Source organism: Siphateles boraxobius, unplaced genomic scaffold (assembly GCF_051911475.1).
Source record: "Siphateles boraxobius isolate OS27281-9 unplaced genomic scaffold, OSU_SipBor_1 66, whole genome shotgun sequence".
Taxonomy (NCBI): Eukaryota; Metazoa; Chordata; class Actinopteri; order Cypriniformes; family Leuciscidae; genus Siphateles; species Siphateles boraxobius.
This window is the reverse complement of record NW_027509193.1, coordinates 27,069,044-27,096,936: the sequence shown is the minus strand read 5'-3', so window position 1 is coordinate 27,096,936 and position 27,893 is coordinate 27,069,044. Positions and strand designations below refer to the sequence as shown.

Sequence of the window (27,893 nt, the reverse complement as noted above, 5' to 3'; positions counted from 1 at the left end):
AAGTGGTAAGTGGGCAAAGCAACAAATCGACATTTAATTAGTTATCGGATGATATTAAAAGGTAGTGGGATTATTTGTGGTTGACCTAGAAATTTTAACTTGATCAAAAATTTATGGATTTGATATTAGCTGCGAATTCAGAGCATTAACTTAAGTTGTGTCAGTGTAACGTTATCAATAGCTAGCCTAGTCTAACCGTAAACTAGTTGGCTAACGTCACTGCCTGCCATACAAAGCCTATAAGCCATATAACATTATCTGGTCGGTTTTGAAACATCTGTTCTGTTTTGTCTTGTGTCAAAGTCTTCAGTTGAATTGTTTTCAGTTTCATAGAAACGAGGGTGTTAAATTTGTTGTTGGCTAACTGCAAAATACAACCTAACGTTATCAAGGCATCGAATTGATGTTTCTCCCATGGACTGTTCTTCACGGTTCTTCACAGATCAGGCAGCTAATTCAAATGCAGTGAAAAAAGATAGGCTACCCGTTCGAAAGCTACAGCATAGTTGTTATACAGATCGCTATGACCGTGATGTAGGCTTATGGCGCTTTTCCACTACACAGTACCAGCTCGGCTCGGCTCGACTCGACTCGCCTTTGTTTGGTTTTCCACTGTGTAAAAGTTGTACCTGTACCTGCTTTCGGGTACTTTTTTTCGTACCACCTCCGGCGAGGTTCTAAGCAAGCTAAGGCGATACTAAAATGTGACGTGAAAACAATGCCGACTGCTGATTGGTCAGAGAGAATCATCACTATTCACTGCGTCATCATTGCACGCGCCAGATGGAGTATCCAGAATAAACCCCGCCTTTTTTAAATAGTTTAGCCAGAAATAGTTACTAAACTTACTACTATTATTATGGCAACTCGGAAGAATACGCCGTGGTCAAACGAGGAGGTGCAGACATTCCTTTGTTTGGTTGCCGAAGAGAGGATCCAGCGAGAGCTTGATGGGGCAACGAGGAACGAAAGTCGTCGCTATGACGACCGGGTACTATTTGTGGCGATACTTTCTGCAATGGAAAACGGAACGAAAAGCGAGCCGAGTCGAGGCGAGCCAAGGCGAGTCGGGTCGAGTCGAGTCGAGCTGGTACTGGTAATGGAAAAGCGCCATTAGAGTGCACGAAAGTGTAGCAGTCAGCCTCTCTCTCATGTGCTCATATAACTTCCGTTATTATTACCAGGTCACTTTACTTGGTCATGTTTAGCAAGTAGCAACTTACAAATGAGGTACTACTTGCCATAATACAACAGTAATGCAGTAATACAAAATATATTATTACCATTAGTAAAAGAGTATGGCAGTAAGATGATAGATTCAATGCCTCAATATTATTCAAATATTATGCCAGTAAGATATATATATATATATATATATATATATGTAACCAGTGGTTGAATGAAACAACACAGGATACAAAAATTACTTTTTGGGCTTTATTCTGGCTGCTGTCTCTATAAAGGACAGCGATCGAGAGGAGCAAATACTTAGAAACAAAAATAATACAATGAAATAAAGTCTTTCACATTTCTTTGGTGCACTTGTTTGGTATAAAAGATGATTATGACACAAACTGAATGAAATCAAATTGAAATGAAAAACATTGGAATAACGAAATAGACTAGTACAAATACAGAATTTAAATACAGTTATGAAATACGGTAGAGGCTAATAGTCAAATGAAAAACAGTACATTAGCCTACCATCAAACTTCACAGTTATCTGCATACAGTTTTAAAGAAAGAGAAATTAGTACACTGTTCACACAGCATTCAATACGTTTAAGTAGCTCTTAACCATATATTCAATGTTAAAATAACCCACTGTTTTCTAACATGCACATCCAATTTAAACATTCGCAAACACTGGGCTTCGAATAAGAGGAACAATTTAATTAACATTTATTACAACACATACCCAGTCTTTGCACGTGTCCCACGCGTGATCAAACCAGATCCAGCTCACACATTCACACACAGGCGTCCTTAAAAGGCGATCTATTAACATTTCCAAATGAGCACACACATATGTAATACGTAAATATAACATTTAAACATTTTGTTCACGGGAATGAAACTGTATATTTACCTCACAAAGCCTTAAATGGGTGTATATGAACAAAACCAGCAGCTCTCACGTGCAATCACTGATCTCTCTTCGCTGAAAACTAGCGCATGCACACTAAACGAGGCAATGCCGTAAAGTGAGCGTCGCAACACAATCTCTTAAAGGAACCACGACCAATTTATGTCTAGTGTCATATTTTGTGATACTCATCCAACTTGGCTACATATATATATATATATATATATATATATATATATATATATATATATATATATATATATATATATATATATATATATATATATATATATATATATACTGTATATATAAACTTACAAAATAGATACTTTAACTTAGTCCTCAAATAGAGGAGGGTTGCTGCTAGCTCTGTTAAGGTATTTCTGTCCCTCCCAAACTGCATTGAAATGGTATGTTTAGCAGCCAGAATTAAAAAAAAACATTCAGGGGGAGAAACCCCCTGACCCCTCCTAACATGATCCATATCACCCATCAGAAAACAATTGCAACGTCTCAGATTGTGCCCCCCAGAATTTTGGCTTGCATGACGCCCCTGGTGTGTACGCGAACCGGATTTTTCGGTTCGCGTACCTACCCAAAGTGATAAGATAAAATAAAATTCTGCATCAAAATTTATGGACAAGTAGTTTGTTTAGGCATGGTTTGTAAGGAATTACAATCACATATATATTCAAACGCACATAACTATAGAATCAATTCTTAATGCGCATGTGAACGCCATCAGCGTCTATCACAGGTTCACGTTTAAAGTCTGTTTAGAGAGAACGGTGTCGTCTTAGCGGCCCCTAATTTAATAACAAATGATCATTTAGACGGAAGTGAATCAATCAAAACTAACTTTAGCTGGAAAAAACATTTTTCAAGAACCACTATAAAACCAAACCAATCTCTGTTACCTTAAATTATATGTTTATCTCTGTAAAGCTGCTTTGAAACAATCTACATTGTTAAAAGCGCTATATAAATGAGGATGACTTGACTTGACTATGTATATGTATAGTATAAACACGCACATATATTATATAAACACAAACTTTTATGTTAGATGTGATTAATCACGATTGATAGATTTGACAGCACTAATACTAATACAAATTTCCTTAAAGGGGTCATTGGATAAAAAAATTCACTTTTATATGGTGGTTTGCATAAAAATGTGTCTTTGCAGTGTTTGGACACAACCACCATACAATGAAAAAAATCCATTCATTCTTTTTTTAATCCTCAAAAAGTCTAAACACTCTCAATTATCAAGCCTTTTTGATTTTCTGAGAACTATGATGTCATAATGCTCATGCTCCGCCAAACGAACACTGCCGTTTGTTCCGTATTAGCATATTTCTGACCTCAGCCATTCAACACCTCCCATGGAAAAGAGGGGTGGGGTGAGCAGTTGCTCATTATCATTTAAAGAGTCATGCACGAAACAGGTCACTATGAACAAAGCTGTTTTTGAGGAGGTAAAAAGGGTGTTGTTTTACACAATCATTGAGGAATTTTAACCAAAGTATATTACAAACTTTACATGAACACCCTAAAGAACCAACTTGTGGAAAATGAGTATCCGATGACCCCTTTAAAAAGTTAGAACCAATCTTAAAGAAAAAAAAGACCAACTTGTGAGACTAATCTAAGCGGTTTATTCAACTGGCAACAAAGGACACACACATTATATGGTTTTGGTGATTGTGCTTTTGATATTTGGAGATTGCAGGATTTCAGACTCACATTTAATCTAAACCCTTTTACTTGAGAGATCGGCCCATGTGTTTTCTTTGGTTTGATGCGTTTTATAAGCAGTACTACTTTAAAGATACTTTTGTTCTTATGAGCATCAGTGGGAGTCTGGAAGAATTATGAATTCCATAGTTTATAATTATTATCCATCTAAACATGTATTATACAGAATTCGCCAACACTTTTTTTTCGATGGTCCACTTTAGATATTTTATGAACTCTTTCCCTGCCAACGTTCTCTTTTTTTGCTGAACTCTCTGTAAGTGATTTTTTTATCCCTGTCCCCCATTCTTCCTGTTTGTATGGGAGGCATCTGTTCTGAGGGACTCAGGATCCATATCAAAAACTGTTCCAATCCAAACTATGGTCATGTCACTGCATAGCACCATTACTGATGTGAGAGGCTCTGGCCACATCCAGACAGGTTTTTCTCTCCAACCAATTTCACATCCATCCAATAGCTGATGCCAAGCAGCTCTCAACACATGGCTGTCCGTGCCCCTCCTCAGGCACCCCTGAAAACAAAGTGAATTTCTGTAACCCTGCCTGCCAGCAGCCACTAATGGCATATGCAGAGCGAGAGTCATTAGTATGTGTGGATGAACATGCAGAACAGAGCGATGACAGGGCACAAATTTGTGAGTAGGGAAGCAGTAATGCTTGGCATAATGTTTGAGTTTAGGATAGAAATGTGCATTGTTGGTAAACCACAATTAATTCCAAACTCAAACCCAGCCGACACTGAATAACAATTTCATGTAATCCCTCCCTTAGGCCTCATTCTGATGTCAAGATTTCACTCCCAGTGGCTCTCTGAAATGGATCAAAAATTAATTGATTCAAACACGCTGTTTTTATGCAATGGATTATTTTATTTTGTGTCTGTGTTAAAGGCACACATAATAACCACCAATGACTTAATTGTTTAATTATATATATATATATATATATATATATATATATATATATATATATATATATATATATATGTAGCTTTTTACTACTAGTCCACTTATGAAGGGGCCAGTGTGACCCCAGGGCTAACAAAATGCCGATTCTGGTTCCAAAATGGCCCCCATAACCTCCTATATTAGTCCGCTAATAGACCACTTGAGGAAGTGAATGACGGTTTTGCATAGTTTGTGCTTGGTGCTTAATAATTGTTTGAAACTTAGCAAACTGACAGCTCCAGTAGTAAGATGAAAATTTATCTTGAACTCTTTCATGGAAACTATGTATAAACCTTTAATAATCAATTAAAAACGAATGTATACCTGTATTATATTAAGCCATACGCTATGGACCAGCAGGTTGGATTATGGATGGATGGATGAATTCATGGATGGATGACACGGGAATACATTCGTCATGTGACTCTTACAGTGCATTATGGGTATTTTCTAGCCGTTGAGTTTACATCGGTTGTACACTCGTCATTGCGGTGCATTGTGGAATTGAATTCGTACACTCGATATCGCCCACTATGGTTTCACTATGATTTCACTACAAATGGCTGTCTCCTCAAACAGTGCCCTATTTAAGGGTATGGGGGCGATTTCGGACACAGCCAAAGTTTAAGTCCGGTATCAACAAAGGCACAGGGAAGAGACAGATGAAACATTAAACCAAATATATACACGATTATCTCTGGTATTTTCTATTATCACATGTGTATTTATTATCTCACTGGTCAGCATTCAGTAAGTAGCCTTTAGCATTGCATATAAATATATTTTTGCCACATATCGTGATCAAAATTCCCATCGTGTCTAAAAGTGTCTTTTGAGCATTTTTTAAATGGCTTAAATGTTAAGGTCAGCTGTATGAAAATATAGGAAATGAACAGCAGTGTTGAACCTCTCATTACTCTGCCTTTTTTGTTCATGACCATACCTCAAGACCCAGTTGGCCTGCTTTGGACCAAAGTATTCGGCAGGCCAAACCCCCCTGGCCGTTGGCCCCGAGAAAGCCCCGGAAGTGACAGTGAAAACAACACTGGCCCTCGCAGGCACTAGCACGCTCGCTTTTGGCCCGGCAGTGGAAACATGGCTATTATTTACCAAGTGTTAATGACCCAACTTTAAGTGTTCAACTTACATTGCTGATTACAAGCTTTACATTGAAGAGTGTCCGCACAGCTGAGATGATGTGGTATAAGCCTCTGGGTGCTACTTCATTAGTTTCAGGTTGGTTGGCACGAATTGCAGCTTGTATGTGAAGACTCTAAATTAACTCTAAATGAAATGAACAGACCATCACAGATGCCTACAATTTGTTTATAATATGCTCTGTGAATGCATAGTCCTCTAGGTTCACTTTATTTTAACTTTTATGCAGCTCCAAAAATAAATTTGGCCATTACAGTTTACCATACAAGACTAATGTAAAGCAGCTGCACTAGGAGAGTTTGTGGACAGAATTTTTTCTCCAACTATTACCATGTATGGAACAAGGGCAACTGAAGTTGTGATCCACAACTAGTCGACACAGAACCAACATAACAATTAAGTGCAGAAGGCTTTGATCAAACTGCACATACATATGTTTTTCAAATCAGATTTTTTGGATTCATTATTGTGTAAGAAATGAAATCTGATCTGTTTGTTTAGACAGTGTTGCTAAAATCTGGTGTATCTACGTCAGATGTTGAAGAAATTATGAACACTAGTATTAAAAAGTTTGAGTCTTTTTTAAAGAAATTAATACCTTTATTTTGTAAGGACACATTAAATTGAACAAAAGTAGCAGTAAGGCATTGATAAAGTTGCAAATAATTCTATTTCAAATAAATGTTATTTTAAACTTCCTATTCATGTATGTAAAAAAAAAACATGTTTTCCACAAAAATATTAAGCAGCACACCTGTTTTCAACATTGATGGTAAAAAAATATTGCAAAGATTTCTGAAGGATCATGTGACATTGAATGTTTGTATAATTCATGTGGCATATTTTCTGATTTCATGTTTTTGTGTTCATCAGACTACAATTACCTAAACAGATTTGAGTCTACAAAGGTTTATTTTGGGAATAGAAGAAAACCCTTTGGTCAATGTTTTCAAATTACAGAACAATGCACCCTATGCTAAAAGTTAGTCAGCGCACATCTGTCTTGTCCTGTTGCTAGTCTTTTTAATGTCTGACTTCATTAACGTGGACAACAGCTTGCAGGTCTGAAAAAAAGACAAATCAAACAGAGAAAGGTCAGCTGACTAAGAAAATGACCTCTGACCTTCAAGTGTCATTGATGGATCTAGTCGATTGGTGCTGTGGCCACCATTACCATGAGCTGTCATTCTGATCTCCATCCACCAATATATCCACCTGCTAAGGTTCCTGCCTCTGCACCTGTTCGTGACACTGGGGGATCTCGTGTCAGCAGCTGCCATTCTGGACAGCAGGATATCTGTTTGCACAGGGCAGCTGAAAGCAGGCAGTGGCACGGCCTGAGGATTAGACCATCCAGAATGCAGTGTGGCATGATGAAGCTGTCTATCAGCCCATCGGCTGCCTGTCCTGTCACTGTCCTAACAGTCGGCAGAGAAAAATTTGAGCCATAAGCAGACGAGGTGGTGGTATGCCGTGTTTCTACCTCGGAGCAGAAGTGCTGAGCTTCAGAAAATAATACGAGCTCTCTGGGGGATGGGATATGTTTGTTGAAATTTTCCAATTACATCACCCTCCCCGAATGTTAATATACTCTTTTACAGAGGCATGGTTGCCTTTCACAAACCTACGTGAACACCAGGAAAATATATCCACAAATCTCTTTGCAATGGGGTTGTGTGAAATTTCTCACAGACATGTTCTAGAATTTTTTATTTAAAACCACACAAGGAGTATTTGATTGCAGTGTGGCAGTTTAGTGGCAGGAAAAAGGTTGTTAAAAGAAATGGGACATGATTATGTTTGCTTCGGTCCACGGACATTAAAAAAATTAAAACATAGCTAAATTAAAATTAAGGCTAACTACCAATAAAATAAAACTAAAGAAAATGAATTAAAATTACTTACGGCAATATTTTTTAGTGACTGCAAGTTATACAGGTATATATTAAATGACTGAAAGTTTTGCACTTCAATTGCTGCGATGGTTTGAAAATGATTATTCTAGAATTTATGAACAGATAAATTCAAGTTTGAATGTTACATTTCTACCACTTTGTTTTAAATTTATATTTGTATGCAGATTTTGAAAATTATCTTTCTCAGTCTGATGAAACTGGAAGTATTTCTCAAAAACAAATCACTTCAGTGTTACTTTGTTTGCCATGAAAGTATTTTTTCAGTGGCAGACAGAGAATCTTGCAAGTTTCAAAGGGAAAATGCGGTTGTATTTGTCATGTGTATTCGCATATTTCTATAAATAACCACATGTCTTTTGCTTTGTGAAACACACACACACACACACACACACACACACACACACACACACACACACACACACACACACACACACACACACACACACACACACACACACACACACAAATAAACCTTTGGTTTCTTAAATCCTAAAACCTATATTTTCAAAATGTGTTCAGACTTTTGGATCTCTCTAAATGCTTAGAATCCAGTTGAGACGCTGATTAAAATAGATTTCATGTAATTATGACATGTAATTTGTGGTTTACACCAGCACGTCATGTTACTCATAGACAATCTAACACATCAATTGGTAGGAACCCAGGCAAAGGCCAGTGAAATCCCAGCTTTGATCCACTGCCTTCCAATGGGGATCTTATGAACCGTGTCCATCTACAGTATGCTTCTTTCCTCTTCAGTGAAAGCATGCCCTTCTTGCATAATTCACTAATATATGGCTTGTGTAAATTCAGTGTGCTCCCTCTATTCCAGTCATTGTGGCTTCCACAGAGCAAGAAGCTGTTGAAGTTACGGCTTACGGCCAATCAGGCAGCGCAATTAGAATGAGTTTTTAGTACAGTGGAAATCACTGTAAAGAACTCAATATTGTGCAAGTCTTTGCTCATAATTCCTCCATCTAGCGAAGAGGTTTTAGGAGCTTCCACCAGCTTTAAGGATACAGAGTGCAAAACTGAATGACTTTCATTTTGTGTTGCTATTGTTGTGTTCTTTTTTTAACAGACATAGTTTTATGCATATTATATGGATAGTGTAGGACATAACATGCACATTACTTGACATTGCTGTGATGGGGGACAAAGTGGTCTTTAGTTACAGGACAATATATTGCTCCTTTACTGTAGCAGTAAAGCGAAATAAGGATAATTCATAGCACTCAGGTCATTGCAAAATGCAAATACACACAGGAGTGTGTAGATATGTTAGGAGCGATAGGACCCGTTCCCATCCTCTCTCAACTCACAAAATGGTTTGCTATCTAGTATATTTTTTAACATTACATGGAATTCTTCAAAACTAAGGTCTATGGATGCTTTTGAATTTTGATAAACTGGTCTCAAGAGCGACTGGTTGTTTTCACATTTTAAAGGACACAATTAAATTGATTTGTTTCATCCCTCAAATATAGGTTCTGCGCATTTCGATGGTTTCAGAATTAATGGAGGGAGAACATGGAAATTTTTGTTGAGGTTTTCAATAATAACAGTATGTCACAGGAACTGAAGGGAAGGAAAATTGTGTGCAAAATAAATTGATGGACAACTAACAAAGTTAATTTATCTTCCATAGGTCCACGGACTTATGAGTGAGGCGTTAGGGAAATAAATATAATGGGATGATTTGAATTATTCCTTTGAGCTGTATTAGGTTGCACACTCTTGTATAGTATGAAGCATGTCTTCACTGCTGCCCTATGTTGAACTGTATTTCGAATATTGCTTTTCTAATTTAAAGACTTTGTGAACGTCAGTCAATGCTTTCTTCTTCTTTTCTTTTTCTTATCCAGGGTGTACCTCTGGGCCCATAAATGAGACTAAAATGGTGGAAGAGAAGAAAAGACAAGAGGATGAAAGCCATCAACAATGCTCTACCTTGGGGAAATAAGCACAGGCCATTTTGAATTTGTGAAACACTAAGACCCAGCTCTAGCCCTCCACTAGCGTGAAGACTTCTCCATTGGAGACTTAACCTGTAAATGAATAAGTTATGGTCAGCAGGTTTAATAAGGGGCTGATATATAAGTGCAGAAACATCCAACTCATGTGAAATAATTATCTGGACCAGAGACAGAACATTTTTGTCCCTTAGCTAAAGGGAAAGGGTTTATTACCCTGCTCAAATACTGTGAGGCTCCATCCAGCCTAGTTCAAACTCAAGTGTTAACCCAAGCTGCTACCAACTGGCATCGCTCATGGCTTCCAGGAGGGCATCAGGAGCTTGCAATGGAGGCATGGTGAAGAGTGCCTTCTTCTGGTCTGTGGCCATAATCTTTCTGACTCACATAGGTGGTGTGAGGGGGGATTGCTGGCTCATAGAGGGCGAAAAGGGCTTTGTATGGCTGGCCATTTGCAGCCAAAACCAGCCACCCTATGAGGCCATCCCTCAGCATATCAACAGCACCATAGTGGACCTTCGTTTGAATGAGAACAAGATCAAGAGCATCCACTACTCTGCCCTTAGCCGCTTTACCAACCTCACATACCTGAATCTGACCAAGAATGAAATTAATTACATTGAGGATGGGGCTTTTTCAGCCCAGTTCAATTTGCAGGTTCTCCAGTTGGGCTTCAATAAGTTGCGTAACTTGACTGAAGGGATTCTCAGGGGTTTGGGCAAGCTACAGTACCTCTACCTCCAGGCCAACCTGATTGAGACTGTGACACCCAATGCCTTTTGGGAGTGCCCAAACATAGAAAATATTGACCTTTCCATGAACCGCATCCAGGTGCTAGATGGGTCCACCTTTACCAGCCTGACTAAGCTGACCACCTGTGAACTCTACACCAACCCTTTCAACTGCTCCTGTGATCTCTTGGGGTTTGTTAAGTGGCTCGCTGTCTTTCCCAACAGGACAAGTGAACGGATGGTGTGCGATTCTCCTGCAGGAGTCTCGGGCTACAGTCTACTAAGCCAGAATCCTAACAATCCCACACACCAGAATGCTCTGCATATGCTGTCCACTGTGTGCACGGAGGACTACGTGACTCCGTACATCCCTGTGCCTCCCGAGACCACCACTTTCCCTCCGGACTCAACACCGTGTGGGCTGGAAGACTGTCCATCAGGGACCGAGCCGGAGGAAATCAGCATCAGTCCCACATACATAGACTTGGATGTAAAACCAATCATGAAACTCAAGCAAGAGTCTCACACGAACGCAGTAATCACTGTTCAGATCCCTTACCCCTACAAGAAGATGTACATCCTTGTCCTGTACAACAACAGCTTCTTCACTGACATACAGAATCTGAAGCGGCAGAAGGAGGACATTGAACTGAAAAACCTTAAACCCCACACTGATTATACTTACTGTGTGGCTTCCATAAGAAACTCGTTGCGTTTCAATCATACTTGTCTGACACTGTCGACTGGGCCTAGGAATGGAAAAGAGCGAGTAGCTAGTAATGCAACAGCCACTCACTACATAATGACTATCTTAGGATGTCTTTTTAGTATGGTAATTGTTTTAGGGATTGTGTATTATTGCCTGCGAAAAAAGAGACAACAGGATGAAAAGCACAAAAAGGCAGGTAGTTTAAAGAAGAACATAATTGAGCTTAAATATGGTGGTGAACTGGAGGGTGGAACAATATCCAGGATGTCTCAAAAGCAAATGATGGCTGGGGAAAGCATGACCCGCATGCCCTATCTACCCTCCGGCAGTGAAATGGAGCAATACAAACTCCAAGACATCAGCGAAACTCCGAAAATGGCCAAAGGGAATTACATGGAAGTGAGAACAGGGGAGCACCAAGATCGAAGGGAATGTGAGATGTCCATGCCTGGCAACAGCCAAGGCTCGGTTGCCGAAATCTCAACAATCGCGAAGGAGGTGGACAAGGTCAACCAGATTATTAACAATTGCATAGATGCTCTCAAATCAGAGTCAACCTCCTTCCAAGGGGTGAAATCTGGTGCTGTGTCAACAGCTGAACCTCAGTTGGTACTGATCTCAGAGCAGCCTCAGAGCAAGTCTGGCTTCCTGTCACCTGTCTACAAGGACAGTTACCACCACTCTTTACAAAGACATCACGGATCAGATGCTTCTCCAAAGCGTCCAAGTACAGCCACTGGTGGTCCGATGCGAAGCCCGAGGCCTTACCGTTCAGAGGCCTCGTACAAGTCGGAGTCAAAGTACATAGAGAAGACTTCACCCACAGGGGAGACTATCCTGGCCATCACACCTGCAGCTGCGATACTAAGGGCAGAGGCGGAGAAGATCCGTCAGTATAGCGAGCATCGGCACTCCTACCCAGACTCCCACCAAATTGAGGAGCTGGAAGGACCGGACAGCCGGAAAACCTCCATCTTGGAGCCCCTTACGCGGCCTCGGGCCAGAGACTTGGCTTACTCACAGCTCTCTCCCCAATACCACAATCTCAGTTACTCATCTAGTCCCGAGTACTACTGCAAACCATCGCACAGCATCTGGGAGCGCTTTAAACTCCATCGCAAGCGACACAAAGATGATGAGTACATGGCTGCGGGCCATGCTCTGAGGAAAAAAGTGCAGTTTGCTAAGGATGAAGACCTGCATGACATTCTAGATTACTGGAAGGGAGTGTCGGCTCAACATAAATCTTAATCTACTCAAGTGTTTGTCTGTGTCTTTTTCATTTCCAATGGACCACAAAGAAAATTACCAGAATGAATCCTTAATCTTGTGAAATCACATTGTAACGGATAAATATTACACTTCAGTGAATTTCAACTTAGGGAAAGTGGGTTGTGTACCAAAATTAAAAGATGTTACTTAAAGCAACAAGAGGAGAATATATCGCATATATATATATATATATATATATATATGTGTGTGTGTGTTGAAATGGATTTTAGTATTTGATTACCGCATGGCCAAGTCCTGTGACAGTGGATTTGCTGTTATGTACTGTGAGACTAAAAGAACCCAACAGTGACAGACATCTTCTGAAATCTTAGTATTTCTTCTGCAGGACCACTGTAATTTATGGACATTGTTTCTCCCAATATTTGAGTTTGTTCTAAATACAATTGAACTATGTACAGATACTGTTTCTATATTTGCAACGTTTGCTGTTAAAAAAAAAAAACTATGATGTGTATGATTCAGGTTTAGACCATGGATTTCGGAGTTAGCTCCAGTGATATTATCTGTCTTTAAAATGAATGTTTACCGTCCTGATGGATAAACATTGCACTGGTCAATGAAATGGCATATTTTCCTTTAGGCCACAGTTTACGCTACCCTGCTTTGCCAATTTTCGTTTTAATCCATGCCACTGATCAGACCGCACAATATTACACGAAGGCTTATATCATGTTACATTTGTGTATCATAACCACAACTTAAATCCGTTTGGTTGGGATGGTGTAGAGGAAACATCTGCATACAAGACTGCAGTGTAAAAGTGGAAGAAAATGAAATGCAATGGAGATGTAGAACATTTTGATACACATTCAGTAGTTATGTTTGGTTTGTTTACCAGTGAATCGCTCCACAAAACATGCACTTCTGCTTTTTACCTTACGATGCCTAATAGTAGTGAGGGGTTATCTGATCGTGAACCAAAGTGCTTGGGTGGCAGCTCATCACACATTTTCCTGCAGATGTTTCCACCAGTCTCGAGCCAACAGCCCTATGGATGAATGTATTACATACATAAAGCAGCCTTTTCAGCTGTAATTTCTTTGCAATTTTTATAACCACATAATCCCCATTTTTCATGCTGTATGCTGTGTTTTGATATTCATACTTCTTTTCAGTTTCATGCATTTGTTAATTCTATCAAAAATATTTAATCAATCAGATAAAAAAAATGTTTATAAACCTAAGGGTTTTGTTTTAGGGTTTCTTACTGTTTGGCGGATAAAAATGCTTTTGTAAATGTCGAATGCCACTGCACGAACGTTGCGATGATCAGCGCTGATCCGGAAGGTGAGGCATGTGAGAAAGACTAAATTACCCAGCTGAACTGTTGCCACTGGAGTTGTACATCAGCTATTTAGAGAAGTACAGGAAGTAACTGGGTTGTCCAATTTCTTCTTTTTTTTATTTCAACCGCCTTAAACTTCTGGAACTATCTGTATAACTGTATTTCTTTTATTTTTCTTTAAGTGTTGATGTTTCTGAAGTCTTCATCTGTTGTCATTTTTTTAAAAAAGACAATAGATTTCAGTAGATTTTGAGAGCTGTCAGGTTTATAGGCAATCTAGCAAGTAACTTACATGTTTTTATATCGCATAGTGTAGCACTCCTGTATCTCATTCAATTTAAAAAATGTTGGAACATCTGTGAACGGAGAGCATCATATACAAACAAGAGCACAATGAGTGTTATTTTGTATTTCTTAAAAAAAATATGTTACCTGCTTTCAGACAAAGTACTGTGAAATAAAGGAAAGGGGGCACCCATACTGTCAAGATCCTCATGATACATTTTCTTTGGAGTCCTCTGTTTCCTCCAGAAAATCGTTCTTAGCAAACTCAACACACACACAGATAAGTAAATAAATAAAATACAAATACAATTAAATAATACATATTCGCAAGGGCTGGTGATTGATTTGAAATCTAAATCAAATGAATAATTATATGAAATGCTGATCAAATTTCAATATGCTGAATTAAGCCCTTCAAATAAAGATAATTAAAAGACATGATATTATTGCAGCAAATGAAAGCATCGAAAAGACATTACAAGACTGTCACTGGCCTAAAGTACAGACACAGTGAACCATTTTTGCAATTGAACCAGTTTATTACACAAGAGCATTCACACAAAATGTCCCCTATAACCAGTTTATCTCCTGGCAAAGAGGAAATGATAATACATAACAAACTTTAACTGGTAATTATTTAGAGTGTTTCCCACTCTGTGGGAAAGTGTGGCTTAAATTCAGAAAATAATTTACATACAGGTCGAAGACAAGATTAATTGCGTTATTTTTGTTTTCATTGCATTATTGGTTTATCTAATTAAACACACTAAATTAGCATGTTATTATTAACAGCCTTAACATTGACATTTCAAAGGCCCTGAGATGTTATAGTCATCACAGTTTTAGCAGCAGCATTTCCCTTTTTATTCTTGGTTCACTTGACTAACTCATTCAAAGGGCCCTGAGTGACACCATATAGAACTAAAGGAAAACCTTTGTTATAATGAACTTGGGGTGCTAAAACGTCTAGGTTGCGACTGTAACCTCTGTTCCCTGAGAACAGGGAATGAGACACTGTGTCGATGATGCTATGGGGAATGCCTTCCACGTGAACCGGTATCTGAAAAGCTATCCAATCACGGCAATACATATTGACCGGTGACAGCCTATGACGTCACTACTAGTGCGACCAGGAAGTATAAAAGGGGCGCCTAGAGAACATGTCATCCACTTATCATCTGATGGGACTGTTCAGCAGGCATCCTCGAGGCATGGCGAATGACGCAGTGTCTTGTTCCCTGTTCTCAGGGAACAGAGGTTACAGTCGTAACCTAGAAGTTCCCCTTCGAAAGGGAACTCGAACTGCGTCAATGATGCTATGGGGAACGATATACAATCCCACCATGCTGAGGGGAGTGCATGCCAATTATGGCTTGTGGCAGAAACGGCAGTTACAAAGAAAATGGCAAGAAACACTGTGTAACATATAGGCTGTCAGTGACATTATTACCTACCGTCACTGCCCAAGCATATTAGAATAAACACTCATACAAGCCTACTAGTATGAATGAGTGAGTGAATGGGTGAATGTGAGGCAATATGTAAAGCGCTTTGGTGGCCATTGGGTCTGTGAAAGCGCTATATAAATGCAGTCCATTTACCATTTTTGTATATCGTGCTATTTAATAATCGAACATAAAAACATTATTGTGTCGTACATGTACATTTATCATCAGGCTTCATGTTTTAACTCAGGGGTTCCCAACCTTTTTTGTGCCAGGGACCAGCATATTCATAAAAAAATTCCAGGGACCAGTTGTCAATTTTAATGCCTCAATTTTAAGATGGATCGTTTAGATTCGGAACATATCACTGTGTAAAAAAGTAACAGCCTATAATTTATTTGCATAATAATGAACTAGGTGGCAGCAAAGGCTACTTGTATACCAATCTTTTTAAACTTTCAGACCGGTTCACAAAATGTTTCCCTTTTCTCCCATACAATTAGGTCTACTTCAAAAGCAACTCACACAGCACTCGCTAACTAGCAGGTTGCAGTAATGGCAAATTGTATGAAAATACCAGTCCATTTCACCTGTCAAATCTCTCCAGAACCACTAAAGACAATCACTTCAACAGCAAATTAATGTTTTCACTCACCAACAGGTGACAACAAAGGCTAATTGTATGAAAATAAGAGCCAGTTTCAACAGTCAGACAGTTTCAGAAGCAAACACACAGTGATTTCAGCCAATAATTTTTTAAAGTATAAAATTAAAGATTAAGCTTTAACCTTTAACAAAAAATACCAGACCAGACCAATAATGAGATTGAGAACAAAACTATTTTAATGTGAGGATGAACTGTATATTACTATATTTGTAGCTGTGCACAAGACAAGCTGTTCTTCCTGGGCATTCATAAAAAAAAACATATATGCATCCAAAACAATGTACACAAATTCCAGGATACAATAAAACGATACTCGGTTACTAACGTAACCTCGGTTCTCTCTAGAGAGGGAACGAGTATTGCGTAAGTTTAGCTTACGCTACGGGAAAGATTCATCTTCTCGAGATACTGAAGCCAAAAAATTATCCTTAATTTTGTATAACTTGTCAACGCAGTGCAGCAGCTAGCAGACCTAGAGCAGGCCATCTCGCGTGCTCATTGGCTGCCCTGCGGGCAACTGCTGCAGCCTACCAGTGCGCCCGGCGTGACGTCACGCCCAATGAAGGGCGCCCGCGCCTTTATAGCGTCACAGCCCACCAGATAGGCGTGGCTTAGCGTATAAAATAGGGGCTGTAGGCTGAATTCTCTGGTTTTTCGACGACTGAAGCGAAGTCGCTCGTGGCGTGAGCACGGCCGGTTACGCAATACTCGTTCCCTCTCTAGAGAGAACCGAGCTTACGTTAGTAACCGAGTATCGTTCTCTTACGAGAGGTTCTCTCGTATTGCGTAAGTTTAGCTTACGCTACGGGAACACTTTGTCAACGCCGTGCGCGCCAAGCATCCACATGAGACCCCGAGCTTAAGGGGAACCCCATAAGTGGAAAAAATAAGGTGGCCAGCCACGCGGGCCATCACTTGTACATAAGCACACATAGGGAATACAGAGCAGCGCGCCGGTCTGTATAGTCATATGGCACATACCCTACTTAGTGCAGCTCAACCAGGAGAGCTGAGTCATGAACGTGATCTGAGCAGGAGATCTGGGCAGAATACACCTCTTTTCAGACTGACAACAGTTTAGCCTGCAAGGCAGGAACTTCTAGGTTATAAAACCTGACAAAGGTAGACGGGGAGCTCCAGCCCGCCGCTACACATATGTCATGGATAGAAATTCCACTGGACCATGCTCACGACGAGGCCACACCTCTCGTGGAATGAGCCCTGATGCCCAGAGGGCATTGCAGGCCTTTTGACGCGTAAGCTGCCGCTATAGCGTCCACTATCCATCTGGACAGGCTCTGTTTCGAGGAGGCAAGCCCCTTGGCGCGCCCACCAAACGAAACGAAAAGCTGTTCCGAACGCCTGAAGGAGGCGGAGCGCGTAATGTAAACCCTCAGCGCTCTGACAGGGCAGAGGAGATTCACATCACTTTCGCTGTCAGATGCTGGCAGAGCTGACAGCGAAATAACTTGCGCTCTGAATGGAGTGCCCATCACTTTAGGGACATAACCATGTCTAGGTCTGAGGATGACTTTAGAGTCATTTGGTCCGAACTCAAGACACGACGCGCTGACAGTCAGCGCGTGCAGATCCCCTACACGTTTTACTGACGACAGTGCAGTCAGAAAAACGGCTTTTAGTGATAGATATTTCAACTCCACGGAGTCTAGTGGTTCAAATGGAAAAGCTTTCAGGGCCTCGAGGACCAGTGAAAGATCCCACATGGGAACCGACGGGGGGCGCGGCGGATTCATCCTTCTAGCTCCTCTAAGGAAGCGGATGACCAACTCATGTCTTCCCAGTGACTGGCCGTGCGTCGATTCCGCGAATGCTGCTACGGCCGCCACGTAAACTTTGAGCGTGGATGGGGATCTTCCCTTATCCAACAGCTCTTGTAGGAAAGTGAGCAGATGCAGATGCGCCACCCCGCATGTCCGCGGGTCCAGACCTCTGTCGGTGCACCATCCAGAGAACACCGACCATTTAGACGCGTAGAGCCTTCTCGTGGAAGGGGCTCTAGACTGCGTGATTGTGTTCATCACTCCTTCTGGCAGGGCAACGAGTACCCGTTGATCAACCATGCATGCAGAGACCAGCGCTCTGGATGGGGATACCAGATCGTGCCGCGAGCTTGAGAGAGGAGATCTGCCCTCACCGGAATCGGCCACGGAGCTGTATGTGACAGCCGTGCCAGTTCCGGGAACCAAGTCTGATTCTCCCAACGCGGGGCTATGAGGAGCACCGAGTGGCGCGTTTCCCTGATCCTCTTGATCACCTGTGGCAACAGAGAGACCGGAGGGAAAGCATATAGCGGGAGGCTGGGCCAAACCTGGGCCAGCGCGTCCTCGTCCTTCGAGAAGAACATCGGGCATTGAGCGTTGTCTTTTGACGCAAACAGGTCGACTTCCGCTCTGCCGAATAGGCGCCACAGTTTCTGGACCGTTTGGGGGTGCAGGGACCATTCCCCTGGGGGAACATTGTCCCTGGACAGTCTGTCTGGGCCGTCGTTCAAATGGCCAGGCACATGCGCCGCCCTCAGCGAGCGCAGGTTCGTCTGTGACCAAATAAGGAGGCGTTCCGTCAGATTGCAGAGATTTCTGGATCTGACACCGCCCTGACGGTTTACATAGGATACCACAGATGTGTTGTCCGAGCGGACAAGAACATGCTGGTCCTGTATAAACGGGAGGAAGCACTTCAGCGCGTTCTCGACCGCTATCATTTCCAGACAGTTTATGTGAAAACCCTTCTCCTGGTCTGACCACTGGCCAAAGGCCGGTCTGCACTCGAACAGCGCGCCCCAACCCGAGTTGGACGCGTCTGTCGAGATGACCTTCCGATAAGAGATGGTTCCCATCATTACTCCATGCTGGTACCAATCGGCCACTAACCAGGGCTGCAGAGCTGTTATGCAGGTCTGAGTCACTCTGATTTTCTGGCCGCCAGACACCCAGGCTCGGCGAGGCGCGCGAGCGTTCAACCAGCGTTGGAGCGGGCGCATGCGCAGTAGGCCCAGCTGGAGCACCGCTGCAGCTGATGCCATACAGCCCAACATCCTTTGAAATGTTTTCAAAGGGAGAAAGCTGCCCTTCTGGAAAGATGCGGCTAGGTGGCGAACACGGCGCGCGCTGTGTCGATAAACGAGCCGTCATGGTCACCGAGTCCAGTTCTATTCCTAAAAAGGAAATTGACTGGCTGGGCAGTAATGAGCTCTTGGTCCAGTTGACCGTGAGACCCAAGCTTTCCAGATGACTGAGAAGCACTGTTCTGTGAGATAGTAGTTCTGTCTCTGACTGTGCCAATATCAGCCAATCGTCCAGATAGTTCATTATGCGCAGCCCCTGACTTCTCAGGGGGGCGAGCGCCGCGTCCATGCACTTTGTAAATGTACGGGGTGCTAGGGACAGGCCGAACGGCAGGACGGTGTATTGATATGCCTGACCGTCGAAGGCGAATCTCAAAAATTGCCTGTGACGGGGTACTATCTGAATCTGAAAATAGGCATCCTTCAGATCTAGAGAAATAAACCAGTCCCTCGGGCGAACGTGCGCGAGGATTTTTCTGGTCGTAAGAATTTTGAACGGTCTTTTTACAAGCACTTTGTTCAAATATCTCAGATCTAGGATAGGTCTGAAGGCTCCGTCCTTCTTGGGTACGAGAAAATATCGGCTGTAAAAGCCTGACTCGCTCAGAGAAGGCGGCACCTTTTCTATAGCCCCTTTGCACAGCAGCTTTGCTATTTCTGCGTGAAGTAGGTGTGCTACTTCCGCATTCACTATCGTCGCGGTCCGGGCTTGAAAGCGCGGAGGACGGCGAACGAATTGAAGTGCATAGCCCTGCTTTATTGTGCTCAACACCCATTCTGAAATCCCTGGGATAGTTTCCCACGCAGCTATGTGAGCCGCCAGGGGGCGAATGGCCTCCGGGTTCAGACCGCCGCCATTTGCGGGCTTGTGAAACTGAACCGGAGCCGAGAGCGCGGCGCGGGCGCTCTCGGTTCTGGGCAATGGCCGCTCGCTGACAGCCGAGACCGGCTGACTTATGTGAGATGTCCCGATCATAAGGGATGGGGAACATACTTTTGCCACACTTTGACGCGCGAGCAGCGCTCTGGGCGGGAGAGCTCTCTGTAAGCGTGAGCGCGCGCACGCGGGCACGAGACTTACAACTGTATCTGACGCCCCGATCATAGTAGATGGGGAGCGTTTTATTAACGCCCTGTGTTTCGTGATAACACTTAAACGCACAGGCGGGACCCGGGGGAAGGTTTGTGTTAGCAAGCGTGAGCGCTCTCTGGCGGGCACGAGACTTACGTTCATAAGCTTTTTTGATCGTGTAACAGAGCGGGCAGATAGTGGGCACAGACCTGTGGACACATTTCTTACATTCAACACTCGAGCGGCTTTTCTGCGCTTTATGAGAGTGTGCTCTGTGAGTGACACGGGATTTTGAGTGCTTATGTGTAGGGGTGAACACTGGGGCGTGGGCACATTCACTACACTTAAAACACTGACGGCGTGAGCCGGACCAGACATTATACTCTTTTTGAGATTTCTCTGGGTCGCCGTGAAAACGGCGTTTGTGTGCAGGCGAGAGGGTGAATAAACCGGCTCGTTGGCTGCTAGTTGAACCACTGCAGTAGCCTGTTCGAAGGGGACTGACAGGGAAATGAACTTTGACGGCGGTCCGGCCGCAGCGGGACACGCGCGTCTTTTCTCTCCCGCTGTTAGGAGGGCTTCGCGTGCTCAGACTTCAGCGTGAGCCTTTGCCGAGGCCCTCTGGGGGGCGGCGGTCTGCGACGGCTGTCTGAGCGCGATCTAGGGCGGCCGCCCTGACGTCGCTGCGAAGGCTGATGCTGAGGCTGTGCTGGACGCTGGGTGCTGGTTCGCACAGGAGGCTGGCTTTGTCTCTCGCGAGAGCGGCCTGTGGCGGAACTCGAGCGTCGCGGCAGGAAGAGGTTCATGGCCTGCGTGGTCTTTTGCACCATAGAGAAGCGGTCAACAATCCCGTTCACCGCTGGGCCGAAGAGACCAGTGGGGGAAAGCGGCGCGTTCAGAAAGGTGGCTCGCTCAGTTTCCCTCATATCCGCGAGCGTTAACCAGAGGTGCCTCTCCGTCACGGTTAACGCGGCCATGGCTCGTCCGATGGCCTGGGCTGCAGCTTTGGTGGCGCGGAGAGAAAGATCCGTCGCGCTTCTCAAATCCGTAACCGCAGCTGGGTCCCGGCCTTTCTCATCCCATTCACGGAGGAGGTCGGCTTGCAGGATCTGAAGCACAGCCATCGAGTGTAGAGCAGACACGGCCTGGCCGGAGGCGGCATAAGCGAGGCCGACCAAGGCGGAAGTGGCTCTGCAGGCTTTAGACAGGAGGGCTGACCGTGACCGCCATCTCGCGGAGGGCGGGCAAAGGTGCGCTGCGACCGCCTCTTGCACAGGGGGAATCGCTGTGTACCCTTTCTCGGCGGCGCCGTCCACTCGGGAGAGCGACGCGGAGGCCTGTGACTGAAGTCTAGCCGAAAAAGGCGAATTCCACGACTTCGTCAGCTCCGCATGAAGTTCCGGCAGGAATGGAGCGGGCCTGGTTTCTGAAACTGCGCGGCGGCGACTTTGAAGGAAGCAGCCGTCGAGCCTGTTCGGCGCGGGTTCCTTCGGCAGCGACCACTCGAGCCCGAGACGGTCGACAGCTTGCGTCAGCAGGCACATAAGTTCCGCGTCAGCTCCAGCACGGGTACGGGCGGATTCCTGGATTGACGAGGAGGCGGAGTGAAGCGACCATTCCTCGCTGTCTGATGCCAGGATAGAGCAGCAGTCTTTTATGGCGTGTCCCACGGACTCATCCTCCGAAGTGACGGCAGTGAGGCTCGCAAGCGGCAGCTGCGCGTCAGTGAGGAGAGGTGGGGAAGGCGAGAGCGAGGCTCGAGGGAGGTTCTCCGGCGAGCGCGTCGCTGTGGCCACAGGTTCCGGCTGTCTCAGGGAACGGCGCTTCTTTCTGCGCGGTCCCACAGGAGGCGGAGTGACTGCTGTGGTGTTGAACGCTTCGAGTCGAGCCCGCAGGGTCGACAGCGGAAGCTCCTCACAGAGCTCGCAGCCCCCGGACGCGAGGGCGAGCTCTGCGTGTTCCAGGCCCAGGCAGAGAGCGCAGATCAGGTGGCGGTCTCCGGCGCTGAGCGGGGCTTTACACGAGCCGCAGGAAGTGCGAGGCATCTTTAAAAAGACGCTCGCTGCTCTTTTAGAATGATTTGCAAAAAAGGATACGTCGCCGGATAGCGTAGCTCGCACGGATGGCTGAAGGTGGCGAAGACGGCCGGCTTCCTCAGCGCTGTCCTAAGCTGGCTGTTCGCTGTTCGACGGCGGCGGTGGCTTCTCTCAAATCCAGCGATGCGAAGAGCTCGCTGAAGAGTCGAAAAATTAGAGAATTCAGCCTACAGCCCCTATTTTATACGCTAAGCCACGCCTATCTGGTGGGCTCTGACGCTATAAAGGCGCGGGCGCCCTTCATTGGGCGTGACGTCACGCCGGGCGCACTGGTAGGCTGCAGCAGTTGCCCGCAGGGCAGCCAATGAGCACGCGAGATGGCCTGCTCTAGGTCTGCTAGCTGCTGCACTGCGTTGACAAGTTATACAAAATTAAGGATAATTTTTTGGCTTCAGTATCTCGAGAAGATGAATCTTTCCCGTAGCGTAAGCTAAACTTACGCAATACGAGAGAACCTCTCGTAAGAGAACTGAATTTAAAAAGGTCTGCTTCACAAATATGAACGAAAACCAGCTTACAGTCTAATATCCATCTCAGTGAGACCCCTGGGATTGCTTGGCAGCCACAAGAACATCATACCGGGGCTTGATGGTTGACAATGAGACACGCAGGGTATTCCTCACATCCAGTCTGTTTCTAAGTCTGGTCTTAGTGGCAGTCATGGCAGAAAAACCTGCCTCGCACAGATATGAAGTCGGGAATGGGAGCAGGGTCTTCAGTGCAAGGGTGCTGATCTCAATGTATTCTATTGATGCCTTGATACAGAAGGATGTCAATGGTGTTGAATTAAAGACAGTTTTCAGGCCTCCGTGATTTCTGAGCTCCAGCAGCTGGTCTTCTTGTCTTGATGAGAGCTGGTTCTGACTGTCATCATCTTCAAAATTATAATCAGAATTTACTTCTTGGCATGAATGTTTTCACATACAAGTAATTTGCTTTGGTGTTTTGGTGCAAAATAGTGATGTTAACGATTAATCGAAGATAAGCATGCGCATGCGTGCTGCTCAACCGCGAAACATGTAAAGAGAGCGCGCCGGAGATATGTTTGCGACCATTTTACACCATCATGACTATAAGTTTGCGTGTTCATTCGCAACCTTTTGTTTTGTGCAAATGTAAGTTGTAATATTGTGTTTATTTTGTGTAGGCCTATCTATATCTGATTCATCTCATGACAGGATGCATTTGGTTAAAAATGAATGTAGTAAAGTGTACGGTGAACCTCTTCGGCTTCCTCCTCGCAGCTCGAACGGCACTGTACGACTAATAATGACTATTGGGACTGTCATATTATATAACATAATAAAGAGAACAATATTGTAATAAAACATTGTGAATTATTTGGGTTTAGTTGCCGTGTCGCGTTGCTCCAGGAAGAGCGCGTCCACAACATGAGTCATTCTGAATGGCACGTAACGTAGTTCTAATTCACTTGTGCATTCTCGTAATTTTGTGCAGATATAATTTGTAATGTTATGTTTATATCTGATTAATATCATATATAATGTTTCTTTGAGTTAAATAAGCGCTAGCAAAGTGCTCCAGTTTACCCGTATCTATTCAACGCGCGCAGCTTAAACAGCAATGCACAGCTAATAATAACGATGAGAACACTATTTTATTAAATTGTTGTGAATTCATTGGTTGTTATCATTTTCAGCACGATGCTCAGGAAGAGCGCATCCACAACAGTCAAAATAATACAGGTCCTTCTCAAAAAAATATTGTGATAAAGTTCATTATTTTCCATAATGTAATGATAAAAATTAAACTTTCATATATTTTAGATTCATTGCACACCAACTGAAATATTTCAGGTCTTTTATTGTTTTAATACTGATGATTTTGGCATACAGCTCATGAAAACGTCTCTGGTTACGTATGTAACCCTAGTTCCCTGAAGGGAACGAGACGCTGCGTGACAACGCTTTGGGAACGCCCCTGCGTGAGTGTGTCATGAAGCACGTATGAAATCAGTCCAATGATGAGACGGAACGTCATAGGCGGGTGACGTCATCGACCAGGAAACTATATAAGCACCCCAAAACACAAGCGCATCAGCTTCTGATAAGACTGAAGCAAGACTGAAGCAAGTGCTCACGGGCATGCTGGGAGTATGGCACAGACATGCAGCGTCTCGTTCCCTTCAGGGAACTAGGGTTACATATGTAACCAGAGACGTTCCCTCACAGGGAACTCGAGCTGCGTGACAACGCTTTGGGAACGCTAATACCAGCGCCACCATACGAGCAAGTGTCCGTCGTGTGAAGTCAGAGCGCACATTCGGGCGAAAGCACCTGCGCCCCTGGAGTGGAGCTGAAGTCAAGATGGTAAAACTTTACGAATGTGTGTGGTGAGGACCAGCCTGCCGCATCGCAAACATCCTGAATTGATACTCCTGACAAAATAGCCTTACAGGCAGCCATACTCCTGGTTGAATGAGCCCGGACAGCCAAAGGAGAAGAATGACCGGAAGACTCGAAGGCAAGTGAGATGGCCTCGACCACCCACTTGCTCAACCTCTGCTTAGATGCAGGACAGCCCTTCCTAGGGGGTCCAAAAACAAACGAACAGTTGTTCACATTTTCTCCACAGGGCAGCTCTGTGGACGTAAGCATCTAGAGCCCTAACTGGGCAAAGCAGATTAGTTTCTCTTGGTCCGACGTCAAAGGAGGAGGACAGAAGGCTTGCAGTATAATGGGCCTAACAGTATTAGTTAGGACCTTAGGAACCTAGGATGCGCGCAGGGATAAAGCAGCAGCCTGACGCAGTTCTCGAACCACGTCAGAACTGACCTCCTCACTCTCGCTCACATCCCTTAGCAGATCAGCCTGGTATGCCCACAAAATCAACATAGTATGCAGACATGACACATCCTGACCCGCCGCCGAATACGCTTTACCCCGAGGTATTTCTTAAATTCATTGGGGGTAAAGTCGGTGCTTTAAAAGATGAAGCAGCCTCGGAAGAGAGATGGCTCGCAAGCGTCTCTTCTACCGAGGCATAGCGCCATAATATTTTGCCCCCGTTATATTAGAATATGTTTACGTTAGAGGGCTAAAAAATTCTATAAGAAACCGGCTTCTTCCCTGATCTCGAAACCTCAGTATGGAGATCATGAAAGAACGGCAAGCACCGGCGTGGAGGTTGAACACGGGAAGGGAGAAATCTCTCATCTAATTTAGATTCAGTAACAGACTCCTGCCTAGCCGTTGGCTACTCAATGCTTAATATTGACACAGTTCAAGCGAAAACCTCCAGAAGCCCTTCGCACAATACTGACAACATTCAGCTCCTCAGAACTGGGTAATAGAATGATGGTGCCTCAGCCCGGTTGGAAGAAACCGCAGCGCGTGCTTCCGAACCCGGATCTGAGGCACTGGATCTACCAGATAAGGGCTGAGAAAAGGCAGAGCCCGTCTCAATCCCTGCTGATAGATCCATATGCGATCCCCACAATTGAAGCCTTCGCTGTGCCTCGGCAACAGCGGGACCTGAACCGCGGGGAGCGCGCACCGAACCACTCTCCTCGAAGAGGGCTCGGCGGGAGCAGAGCGTTTTTATGGACAAACGCTCGCAATGCTCGCAATCAGCTCCCTCGAGAGCTGACTGGGCATGCTGCACTCCCAAACAAACAACACACAGATTGTGTGTGTGTCCAAACCCGTAATATAACGTGAGCAGGGATGAACACACTTTCTGAACTGCTGTTCGCTCGCCAGTTTGATATATATATTGTCTCTTTTATAGTTTATATATATATATATATATATATATATATATATATATATATGTGTGTGTGTGTGTGTGTGAAAAACTCCTGCCTAGCAATTTCTAAGGACAGACAAAAACACTTGAGAACCAGAGTTTTTCATACACAGAGCGCTTGCTGAAGACTCAGAAGCTGATGCGCTTGTGTTTTGGGGTGCTTATATAGTTTCCTGGTCGATGACGTCACCCGCCTATGACGTTCCGTCTCGCCATTGGACTGATTTCATACGTGCTTCATGACGCACTCACGCAGGGGCGTTCCCAAAGCGTTGTCATGCAGCTCGAGTTCCCTGATAGGAAACCCAAAATTCCTATCTCAACAAATTAGCATATTATGAAAAGGGTATCTAAACCAGCTATTAACCTAATCATCTGAATCAACTAATTAACCCTAAACACCTGCAAAAGATTCCTGAGGCTTTTAAAAACTCCCAGCCTGTTTCATTACTCAAAACCGCAATCATGGGTAAGACTGCCAACCTGACTGCTGTCCAGAAGGCCATTATTGACACCCTCAAGCAAGAGGGTAAGACACAGAAAGAAATTTCTGAACAAATATGCTGTTCCCACTCCCAGAGTGCTGTATCAAGGCACCTCAGTGGGAAGTCTGTGGGAAGGAAAAAGTGTGGCAAAAAACGCTGCACAACGAGAAGAGGTGACCGGACCCTGAGGAAGAATGTGGAGAAGGACCGATTCCAGACCTTGGGGGACCTGCAGAAGCAGTGGACTGAGTCTGGAGTAGAAACATCCAGAGCCACCGTGCACAGTCGTGTGCAGGAAATGGGCTACAGGTGCCGCATTCCCCAGGTCAAGCCACGTTTGAACCAGAAACAGCAGCCGCAGCGCCTGACCTGGGCTACAGAGAAGCATCACTGGACTTCAGGCATTTTGGCATTTCCTTCTCCCCAGTCTTCCTCTAGACTCTGGCACCTTGATTTCCGAATGACATGCAAAATTTGCTTTCATCCGAAAAAAGTACTTTGGACCACTGAGCAACGGTCCAGTGCTGCTTCTCTGTAGCCCAGGTCAGGCGCTTCTGCCGCTGTTTCTGGTTCAAAAGTGGCTTGACCTGGGGAATGCTTACTTACTTACTTACTTAGTTTATTTATTACAGGGACAGTGCATATTCATAAACATTACTGTCAATATGCCAGAATTAGCCTAAAGGCTATTTTTCATCTGCAGTCCCTAGACAGATGGTAAAAGTCACCCTAAAAGAGATTACATATTACATAGCACTAAAAAAATTAAAATACATTTAGTAAAATTATCTATTACATTAGAATGTATAATCTAAACACATCAAGACATCAATCGGACAAACATCACGTAAAAACATGACACACACATAAGGAGAAAAGCCAACAGTGTGCAGCAAGAACAGGTTTAGTAATAGGTTAATGTTGACAGCTCTGATGATCAATAAGCCATTTCCTCAACTGAATCTTAAAGGAACTATACGTGTTTATATTTCTGATGGTTATTGGGGTGAGGTTCCACTCAGCAGCAGCTTGAACAGAAAAAGCAGTATGACCAAATACACTTTTTCTAAGGGGAATGATACAATCTCCCCTAGCTGCACCTCTGGTCCTGCAGTAATCAACTGTTCGGGT

General features: G+C 43.9%; 1 protein-coding gene across 2 annotated transcripts in view; it reads left to right on the top strand.

Moving 5' to 3' along the window:
* elfn1a (extracellular leucine-rich repeat and fibronectin type III domain containing 1a) overlaps nucleotides 1-12,686 on the top strand; it is a 126,126-nt gene extending 113,440 nt beyond the window's left edge. For both annotated transcript variants that reach the window (XM_077213328.1, XM_077213329.1), the window contains exon 3: nucleotides 9,734-12,686. In XM_077213328.1, the coding sequence (XP_077069443.1) occupies nucleotides 10,139-12,532 (2,394 nt within the window). In that variant the 5' untranslated portion in view covers nucleotides 9,734-10,138 and the 3' untranslated portion in view covers nucleotides 12,533-12,686. The remainder of the gene's footprint in view (nucleotides 1-9,733) is intronic.
* Nucleotides 12,687-27,893: the final 15,207 nt, after the last annotated feature.